This window comes from Thamnophis sirtalis, unplaced genomic scaffold (assembly GCF_051295495.1).
Source record: "Thamnophis sirtalis isolate CommonGarterSnake01/CBP01778 unplaced genomic scaffold, rThaSir2_p1.2 scaffold_13, whole genome shotgun sequence".
NCBI classification, from domain to species: Eukaryota; Metazoa; Chordata; class Lepidosauria; order Squamata; family Natricidae; genus Thamnophis; species Thamnophis sirtalis.
In genome coordinates this window covers 85817-108643 of record NW_028261393.1, presented here as the reverse complement: position 1 = coordinate 108643, position 22827 = coordinate 85817, and the positions used below count along the sequence as shown (strand labels likewise).

The 22827-nt window shown below is 52.2% G+C and overlaps 1 protein-coding gene across 1 annotated transcript; it reads right to left on the bottom strand.

The window, feature by feature from the left end:
* Positions 1-1594: 1594 nt before the first annotated feature.
* ZC3H4 (zinc finger CCCH-type containing 4) lies at positions 1595-22778 on the bottom strand. The gene is made up of 14 exons (XM_087727653.1): positions 22329-22778; positions 13029-13245; positions 12545-12655; positions 12033-12252; positions 11006-11154; positions 10826-10922; positions 10546-10682; positions 9902-10015; positions 7618-7729; positions 7297-7406; positions 6851-7209; positions 6354-6634; positions 5996-6235; positions 1595-5325 (listed from the first exon to the last, which is right to left on the bottom strand). The coding sequence occupies exons 1-14, from the start codon at positions 22523-22525 to the stop codon at positions 3851-3853; spliced, it is 3819 nt and encodes a 1272-aa protein (XP_087583779.1). The 5' UTR covers positions 22526-22778; the 3' UTR covers positions 1595-3850.
* Between the last annotated feature and the right edge of the window lie 49 nt (positions 22779-22827).

The window sequence follows — 22827 nt, the reverse complement described above, 5'->3', positions numbered from 1 at the left end:
GTACAAGAAGGTAGATTAGACTCTAGGGCTGGACAGGACCTTCAAGGTCTTCTAGTTCAACTCCTGCTCAATGCATTTGCATCAGGGGTTTGATTGGCTTCCGGTTCTATCCAAGTCCAGGATTCTTTCTTTGTAGAGAAACAGGATCCTGGCCTTTAACGCTGCAGACCCAATACTGGTTTTCATTCTAACATGTTGCCATTATAGTAGTGAAGGTGGTTGCCATTTCTCTGGAGTTTAGGAATCGACTCCATGCGGGTGGCCAGCGCCCTCCTGTGGTCATCTTGAAAAACTGTATGTGGTCCTGTTTCCCATTGAATGGTTTCGTTAAAAACTGATTTTTTATTATTTTTTCCCAAAGTTAAATGATTTATTTTGTGAAAATGGCTGATCTCAGAGGTATGAGGGTGAAAGAGGGAAGGGAGAAGAGCTCACTTTGGCTGGAAACCCTATTTTGGGTTTCCCACTTTTGCATGGCCAGGCTGACTGCCAAGATTCATTGACTCAGGATCTTCCCTGGGAGAGGAGGAGGACCCCCTCCTCCTGCAAGAACTGCCTAGCTGCTAACCCACAGCAGGAGGAGCTTCTGGGGGGGGGAGGGCTCTTCCAGTACAGCTTAGCCTTGGAGTTTGGTCAAGTCCAGGCTGCCTCTGGCCACAAGCGGCCCTTTCCAAGCCCAGCATGAATGCCCTCCTCACCTTTGACGGGTGGCGAGGCAGTGGGAGTCTCATGAATTCCTCTGGGACCCATCCTGTCACAACAGACCAAAGGACACCCGGCCAGACGTGCACTGAGGCCATTCTAAGTGTTTTGTTTTTAAAAGTAGGGGATACAACCTCACAATACCAGGAAGGCAACAGGTGTGCCCGTCTCTGCAGCTGCCACTGGGGAAGCAAAGGGTCAGGAGATCCAGACACCTCTCCCCAGTTCTGCAGCAGCCCTGCCTCCGCCCCCCCCCCCCGGTGTGCAAGGAGGAAAAGGGTTTCCCACCACCGGAGGCTGCTCCCAAGGGCAGCACATTGACCAAGGCCGGGACAGTGGATCACCCAGGGGAGATTGCTCGCTTCTTCTCCAGGTTAGCCTCTCCCGCAACGCCCACGCGGCTTCCTGCACCTGCTGACCCCTCATTCTTAGGATTGGGCAGTGCGTGACCTGCCCGAGGCTTTGGTGGCCCTGCCCACGCGGCCTTTCTGAGCTCAGCAGGCCTAAAAGGGGTGGGTGGGTGGAGGGAGACCATCAGAGGGATGGCAAGTGCCACTGCTGTGCTCATGGCATCCGGCAGCTCCCCTGGTTCTGCTCAAACCTACAGCTACCGTCTCTCGGGAAAAGGGTCTCCTGGCCTCAACTGTTGGGACTCAAGCAAGGCTGCCTCCAACTTCTCAGGCAGCCTCCCCCCCCCACCCACCCCCGCAGGGTCTAGGCTGCTGGTTCTTCCAAGGTCAGTTTTCCCTGGCCCTTTCCCCCATCCCTTCTCTTCCCTGCAAAGCATTTTGCTGTGGCTGCAAAGCTAGGAAGAGGAGCACGGCTGAGCCCACCCTTCTGCCTCACCACAGGAATATTTGAAATAACTCCATACCAAAGTAAGCTGGGTGGCAACCTTTAAAATCACTGCATCATTTAATGCCAGCAGTACAACGATCCGTCTCTCAAGTCTGGACATTGTTGGAAGACGCACGTGTGATTAAAAAAGAGCAAACACCCATGCAACCAAGAATCACTGTAAAAATACCAGTACAATATATACAAATCCCTTTTCAAATAATATTTACATTTTATAGCATTTTTATAAAGCGCTGGCAAATTTCATTGATAACAAAGATTTGGGTCTAGTGAATGGATCTTGATTTACAAAAGTCAGACTGTACAAATGTCACAGAGCATCTATGTACCTAGGCCGGCTGACAAGACAGAATACTTCACAAAGAGCACATTCCTTGACAAGCTGTTCACCGGCTCCGGGACCAGGATGGCTTCTCCACAGGACCCTGCCCACTGTGGAAGTCTCCGTATCTCTGGACCTCCATGGGTCTGCATACGGAGCCTCTCCAGGGAAGGGGCTGGAACCTGGCTGGCCTTTATCAAGGAAACCCGCTGGCATTTCTACCAGAAGGACCATCTCTCTCTCTCTCCCTTCCAAGCGAGTTCCTGGGCAAAAAAAAGGGAGGTGCCTGGGAGAGTACGAATCGCCAAGGCAGAGAGAGAAAAACAACACACTGGAAAATGTTTTGACCCCCATCACCCGTTTCAGGTTAAACACTGCTAAGCCTGGGCACGAACCTGGTCACTCCCGCCCTGCAGTCTGTCAAGCTGCCAAGACCTGGCCCAAGGATTTCCATCCCTTGGCTTCTAAGAGAGCCAGCAGCTCTTCCTGGAGAAGCTGCAATCCCACCACCCCGAAGGAGATGGCCGCAGCCGGGGTTGGTTATCTGCTCTGGGGGGGGGGAAGGTGGGCCTTTTCTCCTGACACAGCCATGTCCCATGGAGGCAGAAAAGGGGCTGGTCTCTTAGCCGCAAGAAGCCCGCGTAGCTCAGCCCATTGCTGAGAGGACAAAGAGCCATGCGGGGGGGGGGGTCTCCAAATTGCTTGCCTCAAGAGAGGGCCAGAGCACACGGATGCTCATCCTTCAGGTGGTTCTCGCCAGGCCGCATCAGGGCAAAAGGCCTGCACTTTGGGCCCCAAAATAAGGCCTGGCTCTGAAAGAGGCTAACCGAGAGAAGGGCAGGGGGAGAAAGGAATCAGCCTTCGGAAGACAAGCAAGCACCACGGACTCCTCTGCCCTTGAGAAGAGGCCCAATCATCGGTTAGAAGAACTGGAAGGACAGAGACAGGCCGGGCTTCTAGGCTCTGGAGAGAGCAGATTTGCAGAGCCACTCTTGGCTGTTACAAAAAGGGCCCTTCGCCCACGGCAACCTCCCCCCCAACTGTCTCTCCTGGTCTTTAAGGGGGGGTTGAGGCTTTCCAGGGTGCCGGAGGGCTCTGGTGGCCCCTGCACAGAGGACTGCGGGAGGAAATGCTTCTTGTTTCTCAACAGCTTCTGCTTCTGCTTGTTTTGCAGAGGAGCGCAGGAGACAGACAAGCATTAGTGTTATTAATAATTTAATTCCAATACTATAAACTCTGTTTTGGTAGAAGGCAACACTTCTTCAAGAGGCCACCCACCAGAGGCAGAAGCAGCCTGTTGTTTCCTGGCTGCACCACATCTGAATCCGGCAATCCAAGAAAACGGCAGAAGGGTATTTAAAACAAAATTCAATACAATTACAAAAATAATTCATCATGGTTACTTCTCCATAATAATATTTGCTGCGCTAGATTCTTTTTAAAAAAGGCTATGATACACATATATTGTTACAGTTTAGAAACAAAGATATATATATATATATTCTACAGATCAGCATGGCTGACAGCTTCACCCTAAGAAACTGTCATCTTTTCATCCTCCATTCAACAGACAATAAATACCTGAAGAGGAGAAGCGGGGGTGGGGGAGGGGGGAGACATGGCCCAGCCACTGTGCAAAGGAGGAGGAGGAGGAGGAGGGGGAGGAGGAGGGGAGGGGCGGCTGGCAGAAGTAGCCAGGCCAGGTTGAAGAAGACACTGGAGGGTTCCGAGGGGACACCAGGAGAGTCCGCAAGGGAACCCAGAGGGGGCATGACGCAATACTGCCTGGGGGGGGGCTCCAGACCCTTGTTCCTCTTCCACAAGGCCGCCTGCAGATTACACTCAGCGAAGCTCCAAGGACGGAGGGAGATGGTCAGTGGCAATTCATGGGATCTTTAGAAAGGGAAGAACACTGGTGCTGCTGCTGCTTCTGTTGGACACAAGGCTGCACGGACGAGTCTCTTAACACTACTGGCAGAAGGGGGAGGCTGTCGGGTCAAACCCTTTAAAAACATCCTTCAGCGAGGCCGCATCCTGCACCTCCCCTTCCTGGACAGGGCTGTTCCCTGCAAAAGGGCTGCCTGGCCCCGACTTGGCCGCCTGCTTCACCAAGCCATACACCGGCGGCACGGGGAGATTGTGGACGCCAGGCTGAGTGACAGCTGTCTCTGCAGCAGGCACTGTGGGAGCCGGAGCGGAAGGGGCTGCCTTGGGCCGTGGGCGATTGTAGCTGTTGTAGCGGTCGGTGGCTGGCTCTGGGCTGGGCTTCTCGCCTTCCGGCTGGTCCAAAGCTGACCGGCGCACAAACAGCGGCTCCTTCCCTCTGTTGCCGCCGCCGCCGCTGCCGCCGCCTTTGCTGCCTTCGGCACTTTTGGTAGCTGGGCTCCCTTCGCCAGCAGGCTCAGCTGACTTGCAGCCGGGGCTCGGAGTCCTTGGGTCGTAAAGGCTGATCCCGCTCAGGACGCTGCTTTGGCCAGGGCCCCTGCTCAGCCCTCCTGCCGTCAGCAGCCTGGGGTCGTAGGGGGCTATGCTGGCGGCAGCCTCCGCCCCCACTGCTAGCGGGGGGCTGACCTCAGCCTGCTTGGCGGCTCCCGAGGACCCTGGCTCGGACGCCTTGGGCAACCGGGGGTCCGCGGGTGCTTTCCGTGTACGGGGATCGCTGGGCTTGTCAGTCTGCCCAGGGCTGCCGGCTGCATTGACTGTCTTTAATATCCTGGACAGCAGCTCAAAATCGGGAAGGCTGGAGCCAGGGCTGGCAGAGGGTTCTGGCTGGGGCCCTGCCCGCTGCCTGGGGTCAGAGACGCTGGCATTCTGAGGCCGGTTCAGGCGTGGATCGAGGGCGGGCAGGGCCTGGAGAGCAGGTGGGACAGGAACCGGTTCCTGCTTAGGGACAGGCAGGGGGATGAGGTCTTCGGGGCTCCACAGCACCATCCGTGCAAAGCTGGGCATAAGCAGGACGACGTCTTTCTTGATGTGGCTGAACTGCTGCAACTGGCAGCGGGGGTCCCTCAGGGAGAGGTTGGGCAGGGTGTCCAGAGGGATGGTGACCGGTTTGTCCCGCAGGGCCCTTTCCCCCTCCTCCTCCTCCGTGACCGGAACAGCCTTCTGGCTCACCGAAGGGCTCGAATGGAGAGCTTCCGCTGTTTTGGGGGCGGAGGCTGCGCTGTGCCGTGCCAGCCGTGGATCGGTGGGCCCTGCGTCTCCGGCTCCAGAGGGCTCCAGGTTTCGAGAGAGCCTGGGGTCACGCAGGAGCCGAGGATCGGCTGGCCGGCTCTTCTGAAGGCGGGGGTCGCTCCTGCCTCCCGAGGCCGGAATGGGGCTCCCGGAGGGGTCCTCGTGGGGTCTGCTGGAGCTCTGCTGCCGTAGAGTCTTCAGGATGGAGCTGACACTGCTGCTGCCGCCGCCATCCTCCTCATCACTGGAATACCAGTTGCCGGGATCACCTGGTAGAGAGGCAGAGAAGGCGGTGAGCCCACAGCGGCTCCCTCAGAAGCCTCTTCAAGAAGCAACCAAGAGTCATTTCAAAGCCACATTTCAAAGAGGAATCTCATTCACGGAAAGTCATCAACAAAACGGGCAAAACGATTTCCCAACACCGGCCGGAAATTTCTCTCTCCTTAGCCAACAAGGCTTCATCAGGAGGGGGGGGGGAAGGGCACCCCACGGATGGGCCTTTCCTCCAGCAGCTCAAGTCCGTTCCTTCGTGGAACCTGCTTCGTTTACTGGCCCAAAGTCCCCCCATTTCCCCAAAGCTGGAGATGGACCTGCGGTTTCTCGGGAGCCTCATCCGGCCCCTTAGCCAGCAAACCCCACCGGCTCTCCTGTTACCTGCAGGGGCTGCTTCATAGGAATGGGGCTGGGGAGCCCCCCTGCACAGAGCCTGACCCCACAGTTTCAGTAGGAAAAACGAAGGGCACTTTCCTACCGTCCCTGTGGGGGTTGAATAAGCCACTTATTGCACTCAGGCAGTGGAATAGGCGCTCCCTGCCCTTCACCCTGCCAGAACGGAGCCTGGTCCTGGGTGGCTCTGCCAGACTGCCTCCCTGAGGGCTTCCAGGCCCCTCACCCAACAAGGAGCAGAGCCCCCCCCCCTCCCCCCCCCTCGGCCCTTGCCTTCCTCGTGGTCTCGGTCCTGCTTGCAGCTCTCTGCCTGCCGGCGAGCTCGCTCTTCTTCCTGCTGCTTCTGCTGGATGCGGAGGTAGAGCGCCCTCGGGGTGGAAGGCAGGAAGTCTGGGATGCTGTTGGGGGGCTTCTGCAGCCGCGGGAGGCCTCCATCGCAGAAAGAATCTGGCTCCAGGGAGGGGTCGGGGAAAAGCCCTTCCCCAGGGATCTCCTCATAGCCTGGGTAGCCCTCTACCAAGAAAGGGGGGGGGGAGACAGCAGTGAGAGCACTGGAACAGAAGGCAGCCACTCAGCCAGCCCCCTGCCGCCCCAAGGAGCACAAAGCCTCCCAGCCCAACCCGAGACTTGCCTGGGCCGACCATGAGGCTGGGGTCCATCTCCAGGCCTTCTGGGTGAAGGTAGAAGTTGTCGTAGAAGTCCTGTGTTGGGGGGCCGGGGGGCATCTCCTCGGGGCCAAAGGGCATCATGGGGGGTCCGGGGCCCAACGGAGGGCCAGGGTTCATCCCTGGGCCCATTGGCATATCGGGACAGATGTCCGGACAAAGGTCTGGGAGCATGTCTGGGGGCAGGTCGGGAGGCAGCTCCGGGTGCCCAGGCCCGGGGAACCGAGGTGGGGATGGGCCAGGATGCCTAGAGGGAAAGAGGGGTGGGGTTAGGCACCTCCTAATGCCGGCGGGCTCTTCATCTCGTTTCGGCCGATAATGGACAGGCCAGCGGGGATGCCCAGGGAATCCAGGCACCTTGGACCTGCCCTCCACCAGGGCCGCACCAACTGTGGGGGAGGCCCCCTCCCCTTTTGCTTTGGCCCTCTGCATCCCCTCTCCCAAGACAGAGGGCAACACTTACCTCACCCCCAGCTTCTCCGCCAGCTGCCCCGTCGGCCTCACAACAATCTCAAAGAGGGAAGGGATCTTCTTGTACAAGTCCTGCTGCTGCAGCTGCTGCTGTGGCGAGAGGGGCTCGTGGAGCGGGAGGGGCATCTGTGGGGGCCCTGGGGGAGGAAGGGGAGGGGGAGGGGCGGGGGGCCCTCCGGGCATGGGCCGGCCATTAGGGGAGGTTGGAGCTGGGGGCCCTGGAGGACGCGGGGGAGTGGGCAGCAATCCCACCCCAGGAGGCGGCTTGGGTAATGGGTTGATGCCCTGCTTCTTCAACTCCTCCACTTCCTTCTCATCCTCTGCTCCGGCTTCTGCGTCGTCCGCCAACATCTAAGAGGCAGAGGCAAAGGCTGGGGTCAGTTTCTCCAGCCGCGTCTCCCACCGTGCTGAGCCGGGCTGAGGCCTCCCTCCCTTCACCTTGTCAAGGAGTTCCCGAGTTTCATCCGTGAGCGGTTCGTGCGAGAACATGCAGTCGTCTCCGTTAATGCAGTTCCCAGTGGTGTGGAAGAGCTTACAAGGGAAGTCCCGTGCCAGGTGTTGAGGAAAGCACGGAAGAAAAAAGGGACCCACAGGGACCCACCAGCATCAGGAGATCCAAGGTTTCACCGTCTTTGCTCCCCCAAAAGCTCCCCTTTGCAATCAGCCAGGCCTCTGTGCAAGGAGAGGCAGATCAGGGGACCGGAAACCTCCCCCAAACCCTGTGCTGAAACGCTGAAGGAAAACGCCTGGAAAGGATATCGTGCATGTAAGGACAATTCTCCGCCCGGGCACAATAACCAGTGATGTAAAACTTGCAGAGTTCCCTCTTCTTTGGCAGCTCAATATCGTGGCTGAAGTTGCAGTGCTCCCCTGGCAGGAAAAACGCAAAAGACACAACCTCTCAGGCACAGGAGAAGATCCCCAGCCGACAGGAGGCAAAGCGTCTCCCCCTGGCCTCACTGGGAGAAGGGCTGGTGGTTACAGCCACGGCAATCATTCAGTCCTATCCCCTCCTCCTGCCTCCTCCAGACTGATCTGAAATCTGAATTATGTTTGTTGGGGATTTTACCAGAAACGTCAAGAAAATGTATACTTGATAATTCACGTCATAAGTGCAGCTAGGATTGTATTTGAGAGACCGCCTGCTGCCAATTACTTCCACTGGGCCAATAAGATCCCATAGACTAGGCCTCCTCCGAATTCCATCAGCCGCCCAATGTCGACTGGCAACTACCCGGAGGAGAGCCTTCTCGGTGGCTGCTCCGACCCTCTGGAACGAACTCCCCGTGGAGATTCGAACCCTCACCACCCTCCAGACCTTCCGCGTCGCCCTTAAAACCTGGCTGTCCCGACAGGCCTGGGGCTAAAGACTTCAACCCCACCCGAATAGTATGACTGTTGTGCTTTTTTAACGATGTATTGTCTTTATGTGTATAACTTGTTTTGTACTTCCCTCCCCCTGAATTGTGAGCCGCCCTGAGTCCCCTCAGGGAAAAGGGCGGCATACAAATAAAGTTAAAATCAAAATCAAATATTTGCACAAAATTGAAAAAGTGAAGATATCCCTATGGATGGGAACGTGATTAGGAAAATATTAGAATGTGCAGAAATGAATAGGTTAACACTGGTAACTAAAGAGAAGGAACAATCTGATTGTGATAATATATGGCAATTATTTTATCAATGGTTAGAGAATAAATATGAAAAGTGTAAAAAAAGCAAAAGAGTGAAATAGAGAAAATGTTTTAACAAAGTTATTTAAGTTAAGAAGAGGATTGTTAGAGTATTAGCTATGGTATACATTAGTATTAATATTAAGTTAAGAATAGATAAAATAATAAACATAGCTGTAAATTGTTATTGTATAAAATATTTGTACAAAACTTAAGTACCCACACGACATACTGCTTAATGGAAGATGATGTTTGAATTAAAATAAAATTAAAAATATTTTTTTTTAAAAAGAGGCCAGATTGGCCAATGACTCCAGCAGAAAGTAAAGCTTGCAGGAAAGCAGGGGGCTGGACCCGAAGACCTCTGAGTCAATTGTTCTTATTATTGAACCAAAACGTCCCCATAAAGCTGTGCCACGGAGTCTAATGAAGGGAGGACCCCCCCCCCCCGGCAGGGGTCTTGCAGAAATTAGGGTATGGGCCTCAATGGGGCAGAGTGGAGCTGCCACGACCCGAAGCAAGCAACGGGAACACCGGCCGGGGTAAAAACAGCCCCAATGAACCCCAGGGCTGCTGCGTCTGTATGTCAATTATTCTTGTCACCTCTGGTCTGAAAGGCCGTCTCTAAATCTTTCAGTCAACCATGAGATTAAACATTGCCGAGAGGATTCCCTGCACAAGGAACCAAGTGGCAAGTGCCAAGCGGCTCCTTTTCGAACAAAGGGGCCACCAGAACCAATTTTTTTTTTGGGGGGGGGGGGCACTGATGCACATGAAAGAATCTGTCCGCCTGGCATCCCTCGGCCTCGCCCACCACATGATGCCACAGGGAAGGAGCCGGCGGATTTTCCGCTCCCGGGCAGCACAGGAACAAAAAGCCCGGCACCAGCCCCCAGACTCCTGTTCCGAGGCACCTGCAGGTAATCCTCAACTTACAACCGTTTATTCAGTGACCATTTGAAGTTACAACAGCACTGAAAAAAGTGACTTATGACCCTTTCCCCCCCACTTTCGACTGCTGCAGCCTCCCCCCCCCCCATGGGGACTTTTGATCAGAATTTGGTACTTGGCAACCAGCAGCACGTATTTATGACGGTTGCAAAGTCCCGGGGTCACGTGATCCACTTTTGCGACCTTCTGAACAGCCAAGTCAATGGGGAAGACCAGATTCACTTAACAACCGTGTGACTAACTTAATAACCGAATTACTTAACAACCGTGGCAAGAAGGATCATAAAATGGGGTGGGCCTCACTTAACAAATGCCTCGCTTAGCAGCAGAGGTTTGGGTCCCATGGGGACGACCCAATCGGGCAGCTGCATCACTGACCCTTCCGGGATACCAAAGCGCCATAAACCGGCTGCACCTACCCAAGTGCACCTTCCTTCCACAAAATACTTGCAGACGACTTTTCCTTTCTTGTCCGACTGGTGAGATTTCTCGTGATCGTTCCGCCTGTAACCTCCACAGCCGCCACCTCCGTCCTGTACGGATTGCAAGGGAAACATTCACTCGGCTGATTTATATGCCAATGTCAGGTAGACCCGGAGAGTGAAAAAACTGAAAACGACGTGTAAGAAAGAATAGCGGCAACAATAAGAGCCAGATAAAATTAATTTGGCATCCCAAATAGTTTCTACCGCGGGTGAATAAAAGGAAATTAAGCTCCCACTTGGGTCATCCACCCTTCTGCAGCTGCCCCTCAGTCAGGTCCATGCAACCCTGAAATTCTCCTGAATAGCCCTGACTGCCCAGGAGTCCAGGAGGCCAATGAGAAGGGGGGATCCTCAGCCTCACCCTATTTTCTTTATAACCGGGCGTTTCTGATGCGTCTGCCTTGAGCAGCCAGCTCTGTCTGTCCTGGAAAGGGTGCCGCTGAGGCCCTAGTCCTAGCAGGTGGAAGGTGCTAGGCCTCACCTGGGCCTTCCAGGGAGTTCACTCCCACGCTGGCCTCCGTCCAACCTCAAGTCCCAGTTAGACCCAAAGCCAGGGAGGGACCCCCTGGGCCACTTACCCCTAGGTCATCCTCATAGTAGTCGTCCTCTTCATTGAGCGCTTTGCCTAGGCCTGATCTGCCACGATGACCACGTCCGCGGCCCATCCCCTTGCCTCCTCGCCCCCTGGAACTACGGCCTCGGCCACGGCCCATGCCTGTAACAAGACAACCCCAGCTGATCCTGCAGCCCAGCCACAGAAAGCCCCATCTCACCGCGCGTCTGCTTGGCAGAGGCCTTTGGCAGCCGAGGCTCCAAGAGGAGGAAAGGGGGGGGGGGGTTGTCCCTGTGCCCACATACCTCTGCCTCTTCCTTCTTTGCTTCTGCGGTACTGGTTCAGTTCTTTGGAATAGTCGTCATAGTCTTCCTCCCCCATGGGCTCTTCCCCTTCGCAGAACTGCCAGGCAGACAGAGGAGAAATGAGCCAAAAGGGACCCTGGCAGGGAGCCAGGTTGAGCAAGGACAGACCTCAATGTTCACCTCCATCTCCTGGTCGTAAGCCTCCTCCTCCTCCTCCTCCTCCTCCGGACGCTCCCCCCTTCCCCGGCCTCGGTTGCTTCTGCCCATGCCCCGTCCTCTCATTCCACCTCTTCCACGACCACGGTAACCTCGGCCTCGACCACGGCCACCTGTTGAGACAAACCACAGGAGGTGCCAGACTGATCAAACTCCCCTCCAGACTGGTTTTGTTCCATCTGCCTGGTTTAGTCTGCTGTGGGAACTGAAACAATATGGTTTGTTCAAAGAACTTTACTTAGTGCTGTGAGAAAAAGCAGCAATACTCCTTTAACTGTAATGATCACTGCTTAGGGCAGGGCAGGCCAACCTTCTTATACCTACCGCCCACTTTTGAATCTCCGTTAGCAGTAAAGTTTTCTAGCCGCCCACCGGTTCCACAGTCAGGGTGATTTATAAAGCAGGGAAGTAACTTTATAAAGTTTGTGATGCAGAGTTACAGCAACCCTCTGCCGCCCACCATGGGAGCTGGAACGCCCACTAGGGGGCGGTAGGGGCCAGGTTGACTCCCACTGGTTTAGGGCCAGAATCTCTTCCCAGTTTTGAGAGACAGCCGTGTTTTCATGCAATGTCGTATAGTAGCCTCTACAGACCAAAGGGGAGAACACGTACAGACCTTCGTGCCGCTTCCTAAAATTCAGCTCCCAATTCAAAGAAGCCCAGAAGGAAAAAGCATTAACCTGAAAATACTGCATTACCAGGAGCCTAGCGCCCTTTTGGAACTAGAGTCAACTGGGACTTGGATGGGTTACGCGCAAACGAGGACTGGCGGCTTCAACAGGCAGAGGTGCCCAGTTCCTCACTGCTGAAGAAAGGAAGCAGGAATCGGCAGCTGCTGGGCCATTGAAAAAGGCAGCACACCCGCCTCACGGATGGCCATGGACAGAGGGCCCCAGTTTCAGGAAGGGCCCGGGTTTCCCTTTGGTTTTGCCTGGCTGCCTAGTGGGCGGCACCTGCCTCGTCCGGGCTGGAGGAAAAGCAAGCGTAGTACCTCGCCCCCTGTGCGTCCCCTCCTTTGCCCTCCGGTACTGGTTCAGCTCCTTTGCAAAGTCATCGTAGTCTTCTTTCCCCAGGTCCTCCTCCTCCTCCTCCCCCTCGTAGTCGCAGTAGCCCTCGTTCTCGTACTCTTCGTAGGGAGGGTAGCTCTTGCTCTCCATTTTAGGATACCCCTTCTTTGGGGCGCTGTGAGACGATGAGTACTGCTGATGGGACTGGAGGCAAACACACAAATGGTTATGGTTGAACAAAAGAGAGGAGGACCCCCCCCCCCAAAGGAAGAAGAAGAAGTGGGTCTCCACCCATTTTATAAACCATTATTCTGTAAAGAATCACTTTTACACAATGAGCAGAAGCAAACACCGAGGATTTGCTGCCATTTTAAATCCAGCATGGAGAACCAAACAGCACAATCTTGGCTGCTAAACTACCCGGACATCTGACAGGATTATCTACCTCGGGGATCCCACCCTCAGGCCACCCTTAGGGATGACCCTCAGCACTCACAGAAGAGTAGAGGGGGCTGTATTCGCGGTACTTCCGATGCCCCTTTTCGTTTGGGCTGAAGTCAGAATCCTCACTGTAGTCAGAGAAATCTTCGCTGGAAGAGGCGTGGCGCTGCGAGGAAAGAGAAGTCATTGACTCTGAACCAGGTGCTCCCCCCCCCCCCACTGCAGTCCTTTTGAATTCCTATCCCCCAATTCTGGCCAAAGCCTGGAAGATGGACAGGTCAACAAGGATCCTCCCCTGGTGGGAATTCGGCATCCTCTGTCAGGCCACATGCAGAGGAAAGGGCCTGGAAACGGCACCATTCCCCAACCAAACAACTAGTTTGGTTTTGCGAGGGGCACAGAAGGCAGCCTGCGTTTTGTCCCCAGTCCCCCCCCCACCCACACACACCTGGGACAGACGTCTCGCTCGCCTGCTTCCAAAGGGGGGGGGGGGGAGAGAAAACAGGTTAGCCGCTCAAGACTCATCTTGCATTACTCACTTTGTGTTTAGATTTTCTTTTCTTTTTCGATCTCCGCTTCTCCTTCTCCCTCTCTTTCCGACGCTTCCTTTTCCTCCGGTGCGTCTTTTCTTCGTCCGAGTCACTGTGGTGCTTCTCATTTTTTTCCTTCCTGCTCTTCTCATGTGTCTCCGAAGCACCATTGGGCTCCTCACCCCCGTCGTCTTCCAACTCCCCTTCTTCCAACTCCCCATCCTCCCTGAAAAGGTAGAGCAGCAAAATCAAGACTGGAAGTAGCAGGAAAAAGAGCAAAGCCAGGCTTCAAAACTGAGAATAACATCAATTGCAAAATATTCCCATGTTTTTTTCAAAAATCCCCACGCAATTCAGTAACTAAAAGAAAGGAAAAAAGAAACGCGTTAGCCAGAGTAGATCCTTGTAATATTTTCCCAAGAACAGAAACCTACCTACACACACAGATGAATTATCAATTGCACTATAATTTACATATTTTGATTAGATAAGCTGCAACTGACTAATTTTGGCAAGCGATAAATCAGTGAGAATCTGATATAAAGTAGTATAATACAATCCAAAAACAATTGATTTTTCTATTATGCAAAACATATATCAGTGACTGAAAACACCAAATTTTCACTTACTAAATGCTTTGCTACCCAAACAGAAAGTAAAATTGGCTTCATAATCAACCTTCAGCTGTCAATTACTAAAGATTTAATGAAATCATTTACTGCACACAAATGCATAACACTGAAATAGTTTTGATCTGTATCTTCCAATGAAAAATTTGCCACTAGGAAGCAACTCCACTCCAAATCCAAAGTCAGAAACCTCATTCTTCTTGCTGGAAAAGAAATCGCATCTTTCTTATTCCCATGACTGACACTGGAAGAAAGAAAGCCAGAAAATGTGGTGAAGTTGGTCTATGGGACCAGAAAATAATCCTAGAACTACAGAATTATTTGAATACATTTTTTTCTGGCAATTGTTTAATGCAGGGGTCCCCAACCTTTTGGACCTCAGAGACCACTAAATTCATCATTTTAAATCCCGGGGACCACTAATATGACCTGTTCAATGACTGGCTGGCTGGGCGTGGCTAGGTGATCATGTGACTGGGTGGGCATGGCCAATTTGATGTCACATGAGGGGCGCCTCTCCGGCCTCTACTCGCCCCACCCTTCCCAGCCACTCCTCGCTTGCCCACCTGGGCTCCTTAAGGCCCCGATAGGAAACAGTCGTTGGAACTAAGCAGCCACCAGGAGAAAGAGTTGGCAAAATAGCTGGATCTGACCGAGGAGGAGGCTCAGCAGAAGCACCTCACTGAGGACTACGAGCATAGGCTTTCCAAGCAGAGGGAAGACCTGCGGGCGTGCAAGGCCAGGTGCCGGCGCCTGGAGGCTCAGCAGGCTGGGATGGTCAGCCAGTTCCAGGCCATGAGGCAGTCCCCCTGGAATAAGGCCCTCCGACGCTTCGTCACCAGCGGCACTTCCTCCCTGCCTTTGCCCAAAGCCCCACACCAGGAGGCTGAAGCGGGCCCCGAGTCGGAATTTCTGCCCTCCTCCCACCTACCAAAAAAAAAAGACCCCAAGGGGGGAGACTCTTTGCAGCAACACAAGCGTTCATTGCATGCATCCAGCCCAGGGGCCACAGTTTGAGGATCCCTGATTTAGTGCAATATAAAAAATGCAAATAATTTTTCCGTGCACCAACAACATTTTCCCACGGACGACCACAGTTGGTGTCTGCTGGTTTAATGGCAGTGAGACTGGACCTGCTTTAGTTGGAGGAGAAAAATTGCAAAATCAGAAATTCCACCTTGGGGTTCTGGATGAAAACACCCTTCATTTTGCCAACTGGAAGATAAACCTCCGGGCCTAAGAAGTCAGGGCAGTATGTAAATTCATCTCACACTCACACTTTGCTGCAAGAGTTTCCAGCTTCATTTATGATTAAAGTTGTCTGGGTTTTATTTCCGAAGGTTAACCTAAAATCCTCTGGCATTTTTATATCAGCTCATCTTTGGGAATAGAGACATATAATGTGCCCTACTCTGAGGTAGCGACAAGGGATTAAAAGCAGAGAGCGAGCTCCACAGCCAGCAGCTTTTCCTGTTCAAAAGAGGAAGGACAGCAGCACTTTCTAAGCCTTCCGTTTTGCCCCAGGGCATTTCCCACAGCAGAACTTCAGGCTTCTCCAAAAGCAGAACTACAAGGCTGACTCCTCAAGCCCGAAATGAGTTTGTGAGCCGGCCTCTTTCTACCACAGAGGCTCTCTCTGAAGGCCAGGAACCCAAAGGCCTTAAGGCCGCAAGCGCCTTCAAAGCAGGTGGCCCACAGGGTTGAGGAGGAGAGGGAAGCGGCCGATCGCTGAACAACAGATTCGAGGATGGTGGGAGTAGAGGGGGTGGATCACGTGAGCTGCAGGATGCTTCCGCCTTCAGATGTAAGAAGAAAGAAGCTCCTCTACGTAACTGCTGACTAGGAGAATTTAGTGCTGATTTTCTAAGGCCTTTCTTTGGCCCATAAGGTCTTACTATAATAATGATGTATTAGATTTATAATATTGTCAAATCAAAAGGCATCATAGAGAGTCATCCTAATAATACACAACCAAATAGCACACTGTGAAAATAAACAAAGAATTCCAACTGGCCAGCCAATCAGCTATCAATCAATCAATCAATCAATCAATCAATCAATCGGAATCACAAAACATTCAGGCCTATCTGAAAACCCAGGTTTCTTAAAGCTTTTCTAAAAGGCAGCAAAGTTGAGGCAAAACCAATAGGGGGTGTAGAGCCAGGAGGGAGCCAGAGAATCATTTCAATACAATTTAAGAGAGCTACAGACCTAAAGGCCCACAACTGGGGGAAAACAGGTGACTTCAGCTCTACCTGCGCAATCACTTACCCAGATATTATTACCTTATGAAGGCCAAGCCTCTGATCATACTGACAGCTATCAAAACCAATTCACTCCCCCCCCCCCGGAGGTCTCAGAGCAGGGGGGGGGCATGGTAAAAGTGCCATGTCCCCATACACAGTTTTCCCCCCATGACTTCTACTATTATGTATGTGCTTGGGGTGGTGGGGGTGGTGTTATCTCTAGTTTTAGCTTTTTATTTAAAATTTACAGCTCTTGCTCCTTTTTTGCTTGCCGCTACTGTAATGTTAAAACTTCATGTCCAAATTTTTTTAGCCCACTGCACACACAATTCATTGGTATGATACCTTTGTCACGATTCTGGCACCGGTATATAAATTTGCAGAAGTAACTGTCAATCATCAATCGATAGCCCATTTGGCAGGGGAAAAAAGTGCAAGACAGCCAAATTAACCCCAGGTTCAACGGTGGCGCACAAAAAATGAGTAAGACTGAAACTTACAAATAAAATGCAATTACTGTAATAGTTCACATTTAAACTCATTAAAAACAATGGAAATCAGCTACATATGACGATTAAGGCCGAGTTCTTTGAATGTAGTTACTCAAATTATAATTAAGTCTGGATACAAGCCAACATCTAGTTATGGAGTTAGGAGAGCTTAGATTAATATTTATTTTAGTCAATTACCAGATAATTAGGGGAGCTTAAACCCCTGGACATTTATAGGACAAAGGGAACATTGGTGGATTGGGATCATGGTGATGATGATGATGATGATTACCACCATTTATATGCCACTCAATTCCCAGTGACACACAATTCTTGACATACAATGAGACAAAAATGGGGAACACCTCTTGTGGACGGACAGATCATTTGACTAAGCTATCAATAAAAAGTATGTAATCACTAAAGAGATTTATCAGCAAACAGGCAGTATCTGCAGAAGTACAGTAAAGAATGCAAAATATAAAAAGAATTTGATCCTTCAAGAGAAAATAAAAGCAACATGAAAGGATTTTTTAAGCGCTGTCTATAGAAAACGGAAGTTGGGCCTTCACCTGCTGGAAAAGATGAGTTGGCCGTTCAGGGAAGGCCAGACTAGAAAAATGATGCCACGCAGCTCAGTACGACTTCTATTTTAAAGCTTGAATCTTGCATGTCTAAATGTGCTCCCTCCCTCCCTCCCTCTTCATATGATCTGAAGAGGAGGAGAGCCTGTCCGTTAGGTGTCCTCATGTTATATTCTGGGCTCAGGACCCTTTTATATGAGTGACCCCTTAGTGGCAGCTCTTCCTCCTGTCCCTCAAGGTCATTCCCTCTTCCTCCTCCTCCTCCTCCCTTTACAAGGGAGAGGGAGTGGGCAAACCCCATCCAACCCACTTGGATTCCGTGGATCCTTCTCTAACTCCAAACAGGCCCTGTCAGTTGAGAAGACTCCTCCTGTTCACCAGCTGTTGAGATTAGTTGGTCCTTCACGTATAAAACTGGTTTTTCGTGCCCGACACCTACACAATCACAAGAGCCATCAGATATGGCATATGGATTTCTCAAGCATCCCTGGCCGACTAGCCCTTGCTATTATGCATCTAATATGAACTGCTTCACAATCATTCTGAAGCAGAATTAGTTAACCACAATTCATTGATAATAGCAACTGGCAGTGCAATAAATTAGTTTACAAACAATGGATTCAAACAACAAATAAAGCACAACAAATTAGGCTTTGGCTTAGCGTAAGTGAGCCTAATCGATTTTTTAAAATAAAATCTGATGATAACCCATTTTTTTAAAGTCTAGTTTCCAGTATTCTAAATTAGGAAAGCCCCAACTTCAGAAACTAAAGAAATGCCAATACAGAAGCCGATATCTTTTATACTACAAGCCAGAAAATTTGCAAGCTATCTGAATACAAACCAAGTTAAGACATTTGCTCCTGCAATTATTGACAAGTTGGTTTTATCAATATCGAAATGAAAAAAGGAAGCGAAACTTAGTAAGATCTCTTCAGTCTTGAGATAGCTTTGTGCCTCACTCCAGCTTAGCTCTTTCCCTTCACTTGTTTGGTCTCTTTGGGGCCCTTAAATTCCCCCCCAAGCTTGTCAAATACAGAACTCCCTTCTCAACCCGACTTATTCATCTCTATATTTTCTGCTGCTAAGCCCAACATGCGTCTTTCATCTCAACCTGGGAAAGGATCAAAGCAAGAAAGGAACTCCAGAATTATTCAGACCACAACAAGCAGCGAAACTGTGCGCTTGATTTCATGGCCAAAGCAGAATTAGGCGATACAATTTTACCAGGTTGAATTGTTCAGTTTTTGAAACGAACAGAACCCCTTTCTAGGAAATGAATATTTTGGCCAGATAGCAGAGAAAAGATAACTGGAGTCTCAAGGCTGTTAGGGCTGGTTTCTGCCACACATTTCCAGGTGGAAGAGCAGCCTAAGGCCTAAGTGTGCCTTTTTTCTCCCCTCCATTCCATCCCGTCCGATTCTTGGGAAATTGTCAGGAAATCTCTGCATTTTTCTGGGCAAGGTTTTACAGAAGCAGTTTGCTATTGCCTCCTTCCTAGGGCTGAGTTCACCCAGGGTCACCCAGCTGGCTTTGTGCCCTTGGCAGGACTGGAACTCACGGTCTCACCACGAGACCAAACCGGCCCTCAAACGCATGCCTACTCAGATACTCTGCATTCACTGGGGACTGCTCCCAAATACGAGACTTCTCAAGGGCCGGATCTTAAGACTGCAATGTCAAAGCAAAAATAGTCCCAGAAGACCTAACACAGGTTGGCTTACAGCTGCGTGGCAAGCTACTAACGACAACTCTGAGTAAAATTATTATTACTGAAAAGTGTGCGACTCTGCCACCTCCAACTTGCCAAACGTTTTCCCCCTGGCTACAGAGCAAAGCAACGTGGTTGCCATGAAGCTATGGTGTTTTCACAGGGTAAGGGGAATTGCTAGTCCTGCGGTTAGCCCACCATGGGACCACATTGGCCTACCTGTGCAGAATGTTCTTCAGGTAGGCTACTGCCTCACAGTCAACCTGTGTGAGCTCACAGATCACATGACTGGAGCCAGCCAGCCAGCAGCGCAGCATGGGATTCTCCTCCCGGCTCTGGTCCAGACATTCCCCCTCTCCTGTCCCTAATTCAGGCAGCTTTCACACTGGCTGCACCACATATGGCAGAATTCAGGGCAAGGATGAGTGTCTGGCTGTTGGAGGACCAATGAAGCCTTGGCAGAAGCTCAGAGGAGAAAGAGGAGGAGGAGGGGGGGGATAACCGAACGTGCAGGGCAGCTGTACAGTTCAGGCACCAAGATGAATGCTGGAAAAGGCTAGGAAGGACTCAACAATCACAAAGCTCGAAGACAGCGTAACGCAGAGGGGAGAACACCAAAATGAGAAGGGCAAGCAGAGAGGAGCGATGTCTCTGGCACTATGATTATGAACGTGATGATGATTCTCTCGTTTGAATGCAAGTGAACCAAGTGCTTTTGTGCCACAGACAGATTCCTTGTGTCTCTAACCACACTTGCCCAAATAAATATTCCTAAAAAAAGACTACATCTCTATAACAGGACATCACGCTCTGGCTTAGTTCCAAGAGGAGAAATAAACGGAAGGCTCAATACGTTTTCGTAAGTTAGCGCCAGAAGTCCCTACACCTAGAAGGTTTTTTATTCTAGCTTTGTGCTGAAAACTAGAAATAACTTTTCAAATTCTGTTTTCTTTTAGAGCTGGTTGTCTCTGCAGCCGCCTAGTGGCCCCGAAGAAGAAAGCCAAGCCTCGTTCGCGAATCTTCTGGCAGGATTGCCCTGCCACAAAATGGAGGCGGTGCTTCTCTTTCCCAGAAGTGCCCAGGAAGAGCCAAGACGTGCCAGCTGAAGCAAGCCGGGGGGGGGGGGGGGGAGGCCGCTGAGCCGCACTCTCAGGGCCCCCTCTGGCTGCACACCAGACCCCCCCAAGGCGCTGGGGACAGCAACATGCAGAGTGGGATTTCCTCATGAAGGAAGACGAGAGCGACAGAGCGGCTGCAGAGTTCCTAGCCTGCTTTGCACTGAAGCACAAAACTAGGGCAGACCATAGAGTTGCAGCTGCATGAAAAGCAACACTCACAACCATTTTAACATTTTAAGAACGTTATTGTGAATGGACAAAGTAGATTTTTATCTGCTAGGCTAAAAGTGCACTTCACTCACAGGGGAAAAGCATACAAAGGAGGGAAAGGCGGCTTTTACCAAAATGAAGCCAAAGCACGATTCCACCTAACTGCTGAGCCTGACTTATATTCTACTGATTTCCGCCAATTCGCCTAATCAATTCTATATCCCAGCAGAGCTTCAAGAGACCAACTTAACGTTGGATTTCCACTTCCGTGGTAGAGCCAGGAGCGCTGCTGCCTTCGGCGGAGAATTTCAAAGGAAGGATCCCACACTATGACGCCGAGATGGCTAATTTTGCTTTGTTTTCCTTAAAATCGAGGACGTCCCTACCTCCAAGACCAAGCATGGAATGCAATTCGCCTGCCCCTCTTTGCAGCTCTCTGCTGCAGCTGTTGCCTCCAGGAGAACGGCTGCAATTATGGAAGCCATTCAATGCCAAGCGACCTCTGGGCCTGCTGGCAAACCCAATGCCCAAGTGAAGAGGCCAGAAAACCAAAGGTGCTCCGTTCCGATGGAATTCTGCTGACTCACCAGATTCACCGCGGAGCCAATTCTTCCAAGAGGGCATGTGCCAAATCCAACGGGGTTCTCTTAGAGCAGACCACCAGTGGGAAGTCAGGAGACGCCACTTCAAAACAGCAGCAGCAGAGTGGGAATCTGCCAGCTGGTCCCTAGCTCTGGGATCTCCCAATCCTGATTTCCCCCACTTTTTCCTGCAAAACTATCTAGGGCAAAACAAAGCAGCTTTGTAGACCAGTGACCATCGTCACTAGCATAATTGGAGTACATACTAAATTACTAGGTAAAGGATCAGAATTTACAGCGTAAAACAACATATGAATTTTGGTATGCTATTTTGTGTATTCCTATGCGAACTCCGAGCCCCATTTTATAATAACTATCAAGAAAAGATTCTGATGGGCCCCAGAAGTTCTGGCATCTATCTACCTAAGGTTTAGAAATATCAAGGAATTATTTTACGTGCTAAGAGGAAGCTCCATCAACACATACTTAATGATCAACTTAAAATGATAAATCTGGAGCGGCGAGATAGCGATCTCCATTGAAAGCTGAAGTCAAATGGCAGCTTTCGGTCTCTCTTCCCTGCCTCTCTCTCCTGTGGACCCAAGCTTCCTACAAAATAATGGGCAAAAGTCAACCGGGTTACGGAAATTTCTAAAAGGTTGGTTGAAACGGAAGTAAAATGACTAAATGTTTCATATATGTTATGATGAGCTGTTAGAAACATTGAAATGTGTCCTTTGAGAAAACGTGTATTTGTTGTTTCATAAAATAAAGTTTGCGAGGGAAATCTACTTCATCCCCAGCTACAAGCATCGGTCAACGTTTTGGCCATCAGGTTTTAGCACCAGAAAGGAAATTTTATGCTTGCCAAAAATACCTGATTGACCCTACGGTGTGAATTCAATGACAACCACATTATTAGAGAGGCAGAAATTACAAAGAACTATACCTATATTGGCTTAATGGTGCATCAGTCCTGTATGTTAACTTTTAAAAACGCCCAACCAACTTCCTTGTTTTGTAAATCTAGGCCTCCTAAAGCTAAGGTGAGAGGCAAGAAGGACAAATAAGGTAACATTGTTTTAGATGAACGATTTGAGAAAGGGAAGAAAACACAGTGTGCCAGGGAAGAGGGTTCTTATGCCCTTGGCTTACAAGGGAACTACCAGGCTGGGCCAGGCGGTTTCGGAGCGGGCTCGGGGCTAGCCTGATGGGCAGGACCCGGCTTCCTTCGCCTCGTGTGGAGGGGAGGGGGGGGGAACAACGCGTGGACTGTTCACGGTGTGTGGTTAACGATGGGCCACAACGGGGGGCGCTCAGGTGCTTGTACTGTACACGGCCACGATCGCGGGGGGGGGAGGGGGGGCGCGGGGGGGGCCCGTGTGGTGACTTGGGGGGACTCTGGTGATGGTCGCACTTGGCGGCTGCTTACAGTTTTCCTTCCAGCTCAGACGAACCACGGGGCGGCGGGCGGACTCGGCCCACCGGAGGCTCCCGGACGCCTCGCGGCGGACTCGGCACACCGGGGGCTCCCGGGACCCCCTCGGTCGGCGCGGCGGCGGCTGCTACTTACCGAGGGCCGACGCGGCCCTGCTCGCCTCGGCGCTGGTGGGGGCCCCCTCCCCCCTCCGCCCCGCGAGACCCCCCGCCTGCCCCCCCCGCGAGACCCCGAGAAGAAGAAGAAGAAGAAGCGAGAGAGAGAGAGAGAGAGAGAGAAAAGAGAGAGGCGGGTACTGGACCTTTCGTCCGGGCCGGGCCCGTGGAGGAGGAGGTGTTGTTGGAGCGGCCGGGCGCCAGCGCCGCCGAGGCCCGGGCTGCCGAGGGGGCCGTGCAGGAGCAGGGGGTTGGCGGCGGCGGCGGCGGCGGCCGGCGAGGGGGCCGGGGGGCTGGCGTGGGGGCTGCTGGGCGGAGGCACGCTGGGGCTCTCCACCGCCATGGGGGGGCCGGGCGGGGGGGGCGCGACGGGGGCACGGGGCACAGTCACTGTACGGGCGGGCCTGGCGCCGCGCTCGGTCGCTCGCTCGTGGGCTCGCTGGCCGGCAGGTAGGCAGGCAGGCAGGCAGGCAGGCGGGCGGCGGCAGGGACGGCAGGCTGGCTCCGAGGCTGCACCACACAAAATGGCGCCGGCCCGCCTGAGAGGAGCGAGCGAGCGAGCGAGCGAGCGAGAGAGAGAGAGCGACGCCCGAGCCAGCCAGCCAGCCAGGCGCAGCGCGCGCGACCACACCCGACCCGACCCGA

Bases quoted from the DNA above. Each gene is read 5' to 3' on its own strand.
- ZC3H4 (XM_087727653.1), bottom strand. From the start codon at position 22,525: ATGGCGGTGGAGAGCCCCAGCGTGCCTCCGCCCAGCAGCCCCCACGCC. The intron at 11,155-12,032 runs GTACTACGCTTG...TTGTCTCAACAG, and splicing joins GGGGACGCACAGGGGGCGAG to GTGGCCGTGGTCGAGGCCGA. The intron at 7,210-7,296 runs GTGAAGGGAGGG...TCTGCCTCTTAG, and splicing joins CTCGGGAACTCCTTGACAAG to ATGTTGGCGGACGACGCAGA.